The following is a 12,419-nucleotide window of genomic DNA, read 5'->3' as shown; positions in this document are numbered from 1 at the left end:
GTCCTATTCAGCTTGTTCCTACTTTCTGCACATTTAAAAGAGCGCTCAAAACCCAACACTTCAACCTTACCTACCCATCTTCTTCTGTCTTTTGAAACCGTCACTGCTTCCCACCACTACATATCTCCCCTCCTATTTGTGTATTAATTCCCCCACCTACTAGATTGTAAGCTCATCCTATCCGGCTTGCTTCTACTTTCTGCTCATTTAAAAGAGCACTCAAAACCCATTTTTTCACACTTGCCTACCCATCTTCTTCTGTCCTTTAAAACCATCACTACATATCTCCCCTTCCTATTGTGTGTTACTTCCCCCACCTCCTAGATTGTAAGCTCTTCGGGGCACGGTCCTCCCCTTCTGTATCACGGTCTGTATTAGTCTGTCATTTGCAACCCCTAATAAATGTACAGCGCCGCGTAATATGTTGGCGATATATAAATCCTGTTTAACAATAATAATAATTGCCTATTGCTATATTGTCCTATGTTGGGAACTCAAAAAAAAGTTTAAAGTTAAGGACCGCACCTATCAAAGGTGTAGCAACTTGGCAGTGTGGCTTCACATGTATTTGCAAGAGTAAGCAACAAGAACCTAGTTGAAACAAAATTAGTAGATTTGTGCCATCTAGTTTAAAAGCATGCTGGGGAAACTTTTGTATTGTTTAGTCTGGACAATCCAATCGGAGTTTTGTTCTGTGTGTGGGTGTGTGTGCAGGGGCATCTATTTGTCATCACAACCTAAAACACTCAATATTGTCATTTCTTTAGTAGACTTTTAGTAGTAATTGGCATTACCTGGTGACTTGGCAGGGTTCCACCATTTTCAGCAGCCTTTAGCTGGGTCTGGAGCCAATTTAATGAGTCCCGGATACGATGGAAACCAGAGACTTGCGTTCTACACGCCTGAAAGAAAAATATTATAATATATAGATATGTAAATGGTCCATATATAGAATTTGTTTCACAGTTATTTACTTTAAGGTCATTACAAAGAACAAGATGGCACTCTTTACGTCTGGAGGAAAAGAAGTTTAAGTTCCGGATAAGGAAGGGATTCTTCACTGTAAGGTCTGTGAAAATGTGGAATCGGCTCCCTCAGGAAGTAGTTTTAGCAACTACTATAGATTGCTTTAAGAAAAAGCTGGATGATTTCTAGAAGCACAGAATATAACTGGGGATTAAGGATTTAAAGTAAAGTAAAGAACAGTGACTGTTGGGTTTTTTTTTGCCTTCCTCTGGACCAACTATGTCTTATAGGGTTTTATATCTGGGATGTTTATTTCCCTAGGGGTTGAACTTGATGGACTTTTTGTCTTTTTTAAACCTATGTAAAAAGATTCAGAGTCCACACAAAGCAGATATTTATACATGGCAGAGTATGATGCCGAGCTGGATCCACCACCAGTTTGTGGACTTCAGTGGACACGTCTCTATGTTGTTTGCAGGGTCTGTGTCATTTTGATCTGGTTTCTCACAGTTTGAGCTACATTTTTCATAAAAGGGTTCGCCACCAACATGTTGAAAGCATCTTCACTATGTAAATGGCTTTGGAACACCTTGTAATTATTTTAATAGCCGAAGAACTGGGCACAGTAACTAAGCTTTATGATGTTTACAGCATGTGAGAAAATAAAAAATCATTTTGTAGGAGATTTTATTGCAGTTACTTTAATCACGGTTTACATATAGAAAATCTTTAGGCCTACACTGCTCCAAAAGCCTCTCTTTTACAAGTTTTACGCCTATACTATTCCAGTGACCTCAATTTGAGGGCCACATAACTACAATTACATGGTCCATAGACTGCCCCACATGGCCACTCACCGGCATACTTTAGGCTTTCTGTGCCCCATAAGCCTCTCTCTGGTAGGATTTAGGCCTCCATTGGTCTATATGCCTCAGTCTCCCCGTTTTAGGTCGACACCACGCCATACACCCCTCCCTAATAGGTTTTAGGCCTACACTTCAACATACATTCTTTTCAGCGAGTTTAGGCCTATACCAATCCCGAAGCCTCAATTAGGAGGGTGAATTTGTTACAATTCTATTGTTTATAGTTTATTCTGGCAGGATTTGGGCCTTCACTGCTCCATAGGCCTCTCTCTAGTAGGTATTTGGCCTACAACACACTATAAGGCTCTCCATGACAAGTTTAGGTTTACAATATACAATAAACATCCATTTGAGCTTCTACATGGACTGTAGACACCGATGGCCACTTTACACAATGAAGCTAAAATCCCTTCTAAATTAATGCATCAAATGTCTTTAGTGAGAACAAGTGTCCCCACTGGAAGATTTTCATTGGTCACCCTGAGGTTCTCCTTGACAAGTTATAGGCCTACATTATTCCAGTAGCTTTCATTTGGTGACAACTTTACTACAATTCTTTTCTGCATAGTTCTCATGTTGAAACATTGTAGGTTTACATTGCTCCATTGAACTCGAACCAGCAAACTTTAGGCCTACTGGGCCTTAAAGGTCTCTCTCTCTCACAGTATTTAGGCCTACACCGCTCCATAAGCCTCTCTCTAGTGGGTATTTGGCCTTCACTACACCATAAGGCTCTCCTTGATAGAGTTTAGGCCTACGTTAATGGGAAAGCTATTCTTTCAGGCTTCCTACGTGCACTATGAACACCGGTGGCCATTTTACACAGTGAAGCTAAAATTCACACATTCTACTGACATCAAATGTCTATAGATCAAAAAATGTCCCAGTTGGAAAACTTTAGTTTCCACTTCAACCACAGTAAATATAAACATACACAAGGTTCTTATTGACAAGTTTAGACCTACACTATTGTAAAAGGTTCAATTTGAGGCTTCTAATGTAGACTTAGAACACTGGCAGCCATTTTGCACAGTCCAAACACATATTTTACTTATCTTATGCAACTTTTTGAAAGTTTGGCCTCACTTAAGATAGCCAAGTTTTGGCAAATGGGCGTAAGGACAATCCTTTCCACATCTTGCTTGTATATGAGGCCTGGGAAGCTCAACTGGTGATCCCGATCACTATTTAGCAACACAAATTTTAAGAAAACTAAACATAGTCCTGCTATGTAAACAAAATACCAGAAAGAGGATATGGTTTCCAGGGACAAAGCTCCTAAATCACATCCATCAAGCAGGCGGCTGTGTGTTGGGTTTTTTTTATTTGTTAAAGCCATTCTTAAGGATTAAGCAAATCCCAGAAGTGTTGCTTAACACAAGCCATAATCTTCTCACGGCACACAGGAGATTCTCGGAGAGCAGGGCCAATGCATAAAGCAGACTGCCTCCATAACATCTAAGGGTCCTGATAGAGCCCCAAGGTATCAGTGATAAAGTACAAATCATAAAAGAAAAATGATTTTTGCAAAGAATTAAGTTGTACTATGAGTGACTAACAATGAGTAAAATCAACAAACTGTGACAACAATAATATATTATTTACAACATTAGTAATATAAAATAGTACACAACTAGGAGACAAAAAATAATGAATGTAGACCATGTAAACTAACAAAATCTGTAGCTCAGAACAGAGGCTGTTGCTTATAAAGAACCTTCACTTCTATTCCCAATGAACAGAAAAAGAAACCCAAGATTGGCTACTATGGGGAATGAGTGATTTAGGTAGGATATGGTATTTCCTTTATTCCATCTTAGAATGGCTGCTCCCTTAGTAGAGAACACAACTTGTAAGGAGAGAAGGATAGAGGGTTTTTAGGCCAATGAATGTGTTTGTCAACAGTAAAAAGGTGGTTATATAGTTGTGGGCTGTGGTTTGAACAAGTTGCCTTTTCAAGCCCCCCTCCCACTGCTGCTTAAAAGGGACCTTTCCAAACTCATCTAAGGGACTTTTCTTGACCTACCTGGTCAGGAGATATCCTGATATTCTCATAGTCTAATAAGCATCCTCCCACAGCACACTGTCTATACTGGTTCCTACCCATGAAGAAGCCCAATGAGCGAAACGCGTTGTGATTAGAGACCTCCTTTACTTGATCCCTAGATTAATCTAGGAGAAAAATCTGACTAGTAAAACCATAAACCCTGGTCACATAGTATTTATAAATTGATACTATGTAACTACTATTGTTTGACAAAGTACATGCAACTATCACTGGTTCTAACCATTTGCTGTATCAGACTGATTTATTAAATATGATATGTTCAAACTACACTACAACTATATAACCAGCTGATTACTTTTGACAAACTCATTCATTAGCCTTTACCTTTATCCTTCACCCCTTACAAGTTGTGCTATGGGGAATGATAAAGCTCGAACTCCTTTTAAAAAAAACAAAAAAAAACAAATTATCCAGTTCCAGCAACAGGTTTGGATGGTCTGAATATTGAGAATAGACTCAGAATGTCTCTTGCTTTAACTCTTTAAGACAATGAAAAAGGCATGCAGATCAGGAAAGAAGAACGAGCCAGGGATCAAGAATTGTGATAATATTGGGTCAGTGATGGCAGTCTCTGTACCTCCGCTCTAGATTCACTTTATACACAAAATTCTTTAATAATCAGACATCCTAAATTTTTATAGGTTAAAGCCCAACTTTCTCCAACCTCAGTAATTACCTGGAACAAGTCAGACCTACTGATTTGCTGGTAATGAAGTCACGTAGCCAGCATTACCTAAAGAATTAGCCCTGGTATACTACATATTATCTTATAAATAAAGAGGACAAGACAAATACAACATCTTACCTCAGACCCAATCCCCATAAAGGCATCCCAATCTTCTCCCATTCCTTCCACCACTGGCTCCTCTGATCCTTTTTGGATCTGTTTGTCCACATATTCTGCTCTTGTTCTCTGCTGGCCTCGGATTGGTATTTTGCATCGTGTTGGTGTCTTAACTGGGCTGTATTTAATCTCCATCAAGCTTTTCAGAACTTCCACCACGGGCCTGGGAGAGTGTAGAGATGCTGTTGGAGATGATGGGTAAGGTGATTCTCGTTCCCAGAAGACCCCAGGTTCTTCTTCCCCCACAAAGTACAGGGAGTCCAAAGAGGTGGCTGACAATGAAGACAGGGACCCCTTGGTGCTGCTACCATCAAAGCTGCCTAGAGATTTACTCCTCTGGAGACCTGAGCTGCCACTATCCGATCCTCTGTGATGTTTCTTTTTTCTTGGTACAGTACAGACAGACTCGTAGTTAGCATCAGAGACCCTCCAGGATGAGCAGGAATGGCACTTGTGCCCCTTGACGCAACGTGAGCAGCCAGCAGAGTTGGCATCCCACCAACTTTCATGTTCCCAACGTGAGCGGTCTTGTTCCAGAAGTTCCTGATAAGACTTTGAGTGGCCTCCTGAGGACAGGGAATTGAAGGAACCATGGAAGGAGTTTGGGCGATCTGGGAACGGCGAGTTGGGGAATGAATTCTGGTACCCCGGAGAAAGGGAATTATTTCGAGATTTTTGGTAACCAGGTGATCGAAGATCATTGTAAGAACCACGATAGCCATACAAATTGCGTTCTTGGTTGTGCCCATGATATTCAGGAAGAGGTAAGCCCCAACCTCTGGCATGGATGGTCCGTAGAGTAAATGAAAGCTTCTCCCGCTCAGTTATAAGGCGAGTTGACCTATGCTCAAAGAGCTCTTTCATTCGTGACATCACCATGTCGTACCGGTGGTAGACGTTGAGTGTGTGGCAGCATTTTCCACACAGAAACTCGGCATCTTCTGGTTGACCCCGGCCTTTACTAGATTTGGAATTTGTTCCAGGTGGGCTACGTTGGACAGCGGTCCCAACAACTTGAGAGAATAAAGTAGGTAGGGTCCCAGAGCCACCAAACAGCCATTTTCGCCGTGACCCCCGGAGAGGAGTGGCACAAAGGCGGCACAGATCTGACATGGCTGGAATAAAAGAAATTACAGATGCAGAATGTTAGGAAAAAAAAAAAGAAACAACATTTTCAATTTAGGTAAATCATCAATTAGATAAATTTGAAGGTGCCCATTGCTTCTATAAAATGCTACATAAATAAAAGCTGCATAAGACACTGACCTAAGCATACAGGCAGCTGAAGTTATATGCAGAGCTCAGCTTCTTTTGTAAAAAACCAGGGCTGCATCCCTGGTCACCTCTCACATATTCTTGTTGATCAATTGCCTCCTCCATCACTTGGGAGGCCCAACAAAGCATTAGGCCACCTTCAAACTGCTGGCCTCCTAATAGTTTTACAAGAAGAGGTCAGATAACCTTGGCTTATCATGCTGTGGTCTTCTAAAAATGGCTCTAAGTCGGTGTCATATTTTCCCAATTTGCTGTGGATCTGCCAAAAGTGGACCAAGCAAGGACTAACGGTAAGCCAGTGGCAGGGTTATTGGAACCAACTTCAGGTTGGTAAATTCCCCATGGACAGTTGAACATTGATGGGTTGAGGGGGTAAAATGACAGGTTTACTTTATTAGTTGCCCCACCAGCAGAACATTTTTCTTTCAGGCCTTCAGATTTGTCATGGAAAGCAAAAGAAAAAAAAATACTGAACCATTCTGGGGCTCCATAACTAGGTATGTAGGCATCAGCTTTGTGTTGTGATTTAGAGCTTCTATTGGTTGCTGGTTAGCCATGTAGGAGTAGTATATTGCTTCTTAACCTTACATGGGTTCACATGAATCTATGATGCTTTATTTTAGGTTCTTTATTTCAGGCTTGGGAATGAATCTCGGTTACTACTTTGCAGAGTCTGCCACATTTTGCAAAATTGTTTTTTTGCCACAAAACTCATATTAGGCTCAATGCTCACAAATGCTTTATTCATTGGAAGTCATTGGGAAGAATGCTTCTTTCATTAAAGGTCAGTAGGAAGAATTCAAGAATGCCACCATAGCAGCTAAAAATAAGTCATGCGGTCAGCTTTGCCCCAAATCCAAACTTACCAATCACATTGGCAGCCAGTCAGCCGCAGTTCAAGAAACTGCTGGTTTAGTATGGTTGCTCTATACAAATCTCTGAGCACCATAGAGATCAATGGAAGTGTGAAGTATGTTAGCATGTGCGTCATTCTAGCCTGTGGGGCACATGTACATAACTATGTGATCATGCAATACAAGCCAACCCAAGTTATTGTGATTTACAAGATCATACGTGTTAGTCTACAGAAACCGGGCACAGGAGTCCCACAGCTCATCCCAGCTGATACTCCACCACGGTCTGCTGCAGCTGCATAAAGCATCACGAGACCATCATGTAGCATGGTCCTATTTAATGTACAGCGCTGTGTAATATGTTGGCGCTATATAAATCATGTTTATTAATAATAATAATAATAATAATAATAATAATGGTCCCAATGCTCCCAATAGACACAAGGCAGCATTCATATTAAGGGCTGGTGCCACTGCTTTTATTAGGCAACACAGTGCCAGGTAACGCCTTATAGATGGGTGAAGGAATTTAATCATTACAGCAAAACTGAACAAAAATAATCAATTGTTCTCCACGAAGACTCATTGGTTGTCCCGGCCCAACTTGTATCAACTGTCACTTAAATATATGAATGTCCGAGAACAGATTAAGAGATTGAACGAATGTGCTAAGAAATACCAAAGTGAATTTAAAAGATTGTGATTAAAAATTGTGTGAATATTTTTTATCAATTATCCAACCACATGAGAACTCCGGTTTATTGATTTCATTGGGTATTCAAAGTGAACAGAAATTTGCTTTTCATCTGATTGGCTAAGGAAAGTGAACATTCAAACAATTTATTGTATGTGAATTCTGAACTTCAATAGTAATTCAGCCTTAGTTCCTTGGACGATTTTTATTTTCTGATTACAGCAAATTTTGGATCTGCCCGTTTATTCATTAAAAAAAAAAAAAAGCATTAAAACATTAAAAGCCTGAGGCCCTGTGTCTGCTGATTGGATTAGATCATTTATTGCAGCCGATATCTCTTCTGCAATAAAATAACTTTTCCTGCCTGATCACAATATTTAATTGTACTCACATGACCTTATTCAAACACGGGCGCTGCCATCTTAACCCTGGAGTTGGGTTTTGGGGCACCTTGATTGGCCGGGCCAAGAGTTGGCATGGGAGTTCATTCAGTCCCTGCAGCCTCAGGTATTGGGTATTCCAGCTTCCTACATTGAGCTCCACACGCACAGCATAGCGTTATTGGCAGAAGATAGAGATCAGGCAGGTAAGTATGTTTTATTGCAGAAGGGACATCACCGGTCCTTTTCTATAATAAAGCCCTGTCTGGTATAACATTTCAGTGGAGCCTTAGATCAGCTTCAAGTCTGACTTTCCAGGGACAGCCAGGCAACTAGCATTTTCAGCAATAGCACCCTTGTACCTCTTTCTCTTGGTACAGGTTTTGACTATCTCTGGGTAACCTGAAGCTAGGCACCAGAAGATAATAGTTAAGGTTAGGCATAAGGTTAGAGTTAGGCATGGGAGTCAGGAAGTTTGGTAACAGGTAGGAAGGGGTAAGGGTTAGGCAACAAGCAGGATGAGATAGGTAACAGACGGCAGGGGGGTTAGGGCTAGTCACCGCAAAGGAAAAAGGTAAGGTTAGGCACTAGGTAGGAGGGTTATGGTTGCATACCAGGTAGAAATCGGTAAGGGTTAGGCAACAGTTACGGTGAGTTGGGTGCCAGGTATGGAGGGAGGGGGGTGAGGCTAGGTGCCAGGTATAAAAAGGTTAGGCACTAGGTAGGAGGGATAAGGTCAGGCACTGGGGCAAGGAGATCAGGGTTACATGCCAGGTAGAAGGAATTAAGCACCCATTAGGGTGAGTTAGGCACCAGGTGGGGGAAATTGGGGAAGGGCGGCGGTTACGGCTAGGCACCAGAAAGGAAAAAGATATTATTATTATTATTATTATTATTATTATTATTAATAAACAGGATTTATATAGCGCCAACATATTACGCAGTGCTGTACATTAAATTGGGATTGCAAATGACAGACTAATACAGACAGTGATACAGGAGAGAACCCTGCCCCGAAGAACTTACAATCTATGGTTAGGTTTAGGCACTAGGTAGGAGGGTTATGGTCAGGCACTGGGGCAAGGTTTAAATGCCAGGTAGAAAGAATTAGACAATAGATAGGGTGTTAGGTACCAGGTGGGGGGAATTGGGGAAGAGGGGGTGATTACAGCTAGGCACAAGAAGAAAAAGGTTAAGGTTAGGCCATGGTAAAGTGTTAGGGTTGGTACTGGGGAATTAAGGTTAGGGTTACATGCCAGGTGGCAAAGGGTTAGGCCACAATTTGGGTAAGTTAGGTACCAGGTGGGAGAAAATGGGGAAGGGCGGCTAGACACCAGGAAGGTAAAGTTAAGGTTAGGCACCAAGTAAGAGGGTTATGGACAGGCAGTAGGGCAAGGAGGTTCGGGTTATATGCCAGATAGGAAGGGTACAGGTATTGGCACCAGGAAGAAATAGGTTAGGATTGGGCACCAAGAAGAGGGGGGTTAACTTACTCACAATATTGGATATCCACCCCATGAACAGCAAGGTGGCCACACACGTATCAATATGACCAATCGATGCAATCAATGAAATTAATACAAATCATAGACCAGACACAGGGGAATGTTTTGATCACTTCTGATTGATCTTACGAGTATCTGCACAACAGACAACCAATCACAATACAGAATAAATACGTTTCCGATACATTGTATTGTAATGATGACTTGATACGTGTATGGCCACCATTACCCCCCGGGGTCACTCAGCCCAGTAGTCTTGGAAAACATTAAATGAATCTTACCCAGGCTGGGCCTGTCAGCAGCCATTCATGTGTCCTCTGTAGACCCTGCACACGTTGGCACTGCAGTGAATCATCTGTAAACACTGGGTGAATGTGCAGAGCTCTACTCTCAGCGCAGGGCCGGCCTGCTGGGATTACCGGCTTGTTCCGTACATTTTCCAGCAAACTTTGTCCCCCCTCCTCCCTGAGCAGGAAGCAGCATGGTGCTGGATCAGGGACACGCTGTCAGTCCTTGGCAGCTCAGCTGACAGTCAGTAAGAGTCCCTGTCATTCTGTCTGGGGCCTCTCCAAAAACTTCTCCCAGCTACTTCCCTCTTTTTCTGACACCACCCACCTTGTGTGTGTCTGGGAGTCATGCAGGGCCCTCTCCTCTCTGCAGGCAGCTCCAGGCCCAGCAATGTCACAGCAGCCAATCTTCAGCTGGGTGACCCCCTCCTCCCCTGCCAGCTCACCTCTCTGCACCAAGAACCTCCCAGTGACCACAGGGGAGGGGAGGAGGTGTGAGCTGCACCCATCATACCTGAGCAGGTTAACCCCTTCCTTCACCGGAAGAGATTTATTTTTATATATCGCTGACGTATAGCATAGTGCTGTACAAAGGCCACAGTCATCTCACCCTCCGTCACAAGAGCTCACAATCTAATATCCCCAACACATGTGTAAACAAGCCCATTAACCAATCAGAAGGGTCCATTAAAAAGAGGACCTGTCGCCATTTATTATCTGTGCATTTTATATTTCCTGCACATTGTTGACCTATAAAATTCTCCAAAAACCCAGGGACTGCTGCTGGGGTGTCACCGGCATGGATGTGATATCAGCAGCCCCCCTTGCTCCTCAAATGTAGGAAGGTGAGGGATGGAGGAGCTGGGCCACTACAGACAATACTATTAAGCCATGCAAGGAGGGGAAAGGTTGTGATTGGCTCTTTGTGGAGTTCTAACAAATTCAAAGGTGCATTGCATGGTAATAAAAATGGCCATGACAGCCAGAAATAACAGTTCCACCTTAGGCTGGCTTCACATTTATGGAGCCAGGACGGTGCAGGAACAGAGATGTGCTGTGCACTGCCAAGCGGCTCCCTCACATGGCAGGTCTGCTCACTGCAAAGCATGACGTCTGTGTGATTTACCTGCAGTATGGTGCCAACCACAGATCTGCTGGCAAGGTGCACTTCTGCCAATCAGAATAAAGCACTGCAGTGCACCAAAACTTGTTAGAAGGACGAAAAAGCAGTCCTGCATCATACAGATGAGATCCTAACCAGCCAGAGTGACTCTGGGTGTCATTTAAGTCAGACTACTGAGGACATCTTGTGGCCAAAAAGAGGTACTGCAGGGGACAGCTGCATATAAAAGGTGAGCATTGCAGCCATGGATTTCTTTCCCTTGTACCTGGGGAAAATTCAAAAGACACGGCTCAGATCTATCAACAGCTAGGTTATGCACGAGTCAGCTTGATTGCATAAAAATTATATAAATGTTTGGTGTAGGCCGGCACTAGACAGGCTACAGACATGCTAATATTCACAGATTCCTAGTAAGCAGTGAATACTTTCCACATAATGAACTCTGTAGATGCAGCAGATTCCTGGCTGGAGAACCGCCAGCATCATCTGGTCCTGAGGGTTGAGAGAAGGCAGGGCGCCACCACTGTAATGTACAAAACTCTGCTAGCCCCTCCCACCAGAAGTGAACTGCCTGCATTGCATATTGAAGCACAGACACACAGTGATGACAACAGTGGACCTTGCCTTTGTAATGTGTTCTGCAATAGCCCATATGACCAGGATAAAGGACAAATGGCAAACAGGGAGTGTGGTCACCGTATAGCAGGAAGTGCCTGGGAATGATCTTTCAGTGTCATTTCCAGAGACAGAAGAACAATTGAGGGCTATACCCACAGTGCTGTTCTGTTCTATGGAGGGGGAGCAGATGATGCTTCCTCCTCCATTATAAATTACAGCGGCTGTCCCAAGTTGATCTACAACTAGACCTACCTACAAGGTAGGTAAACAATTTCTCCATATCCTTTGCACATTTCTCATCTGACAACCAATGCAGTGGCATGCACTCCTCCATCAGACCAACACTAATGCAGCGTCGCAATACTCTGACAGCTGCACACTTCTAACACCTACAAACGTAATGGCGCACCACATTCCACGACCTGTAGCACTATATCCCCCAGACTGCTGAACCCCATACAATGAATTGCAAATTCACACCCCAGATTCGGGAATTTACCCCATTTACAGGTATGTAAGTATTGCCACGTACATAGATTACCACCGAGGGGTTTAAACCCAGGACTATTCCTATAGTTATTATTACACAGTATTTATATAGCACCAACATATTACAGAGCGCTGTACAAGGTCCATAGTCATGTCACTAGTTCAAGGTCCATGTCATAGTTCACATATTTCCCCCCCAGGGTGTTTATAATAGCTTGGCATCTAAACAAACAAAAAATGCTGCAACTTACTAGAGTCCCTGGTGCTGCTTCTGAGTCTTCTGCCACCTGAAGGGTTAATAATACCACATGGTAGAGGCAGTCTGGATACAAAGGTGTGAATGGAGGTGACAACACTTATACCTTGGCTGGACAGAGCAGACACCAGATTGTCACCACCTGGATATCCAGGACTCTGCTGACTAGGTATGATTATCCTCACTTGGTACAA

General features: G+C 42.9%; 1 protein-coding gene across 1 annotated transcript in view; it reads right to left on the bottom strand.

Moving 5' to 3' along the window:
- The window catches only part of LOC140344377 (uncharacterized), a 29,277-nt gene extending 16,858 nt beyond the window's left edge, over positions 1-12,419 (bottom strand). Inside the window, exons 1-3 of the mRNA XM_072431509.1 lie at positions 12,221-12,419; positions 4,706-5,859; positions 795-902 (exon numbers count right to left, since the gene is read on the bottom strand). Coding sequence (XP_072287610.1) covers positions 795-902; positions 4,706-5,857 — 1,260 coding nt within the window. The 5' untranslated portion in view covers positions 5,858-5,859; positions 12,221-12,419. The remainder of the gene's footprint in view (positions 1-794; positions 903-4,705; positions 5,860-12,220) is intronic.

The sequence above is a fragment of the Pyxicephalus adspersus genome, chromosome Z (genome assembly GCF_032062135.1).
Source record: "Pyxicephalus adspersus chromosome Z, UCB_Pads_2.0, whole genome shotgun sequence".
Classification (NCBI taxonomy): domain Eukaryota; kingdom Metazoa; phylum Chordata; class Amphibia; order Anura; family Pyxicephalidae; genus Pyxicephalus; species Pyxicephalus adspersus.
Note: the sequence above shows the minus strand (reverse complement) of the source record. Positions and strands in the feature narration are given on the sequence as shown.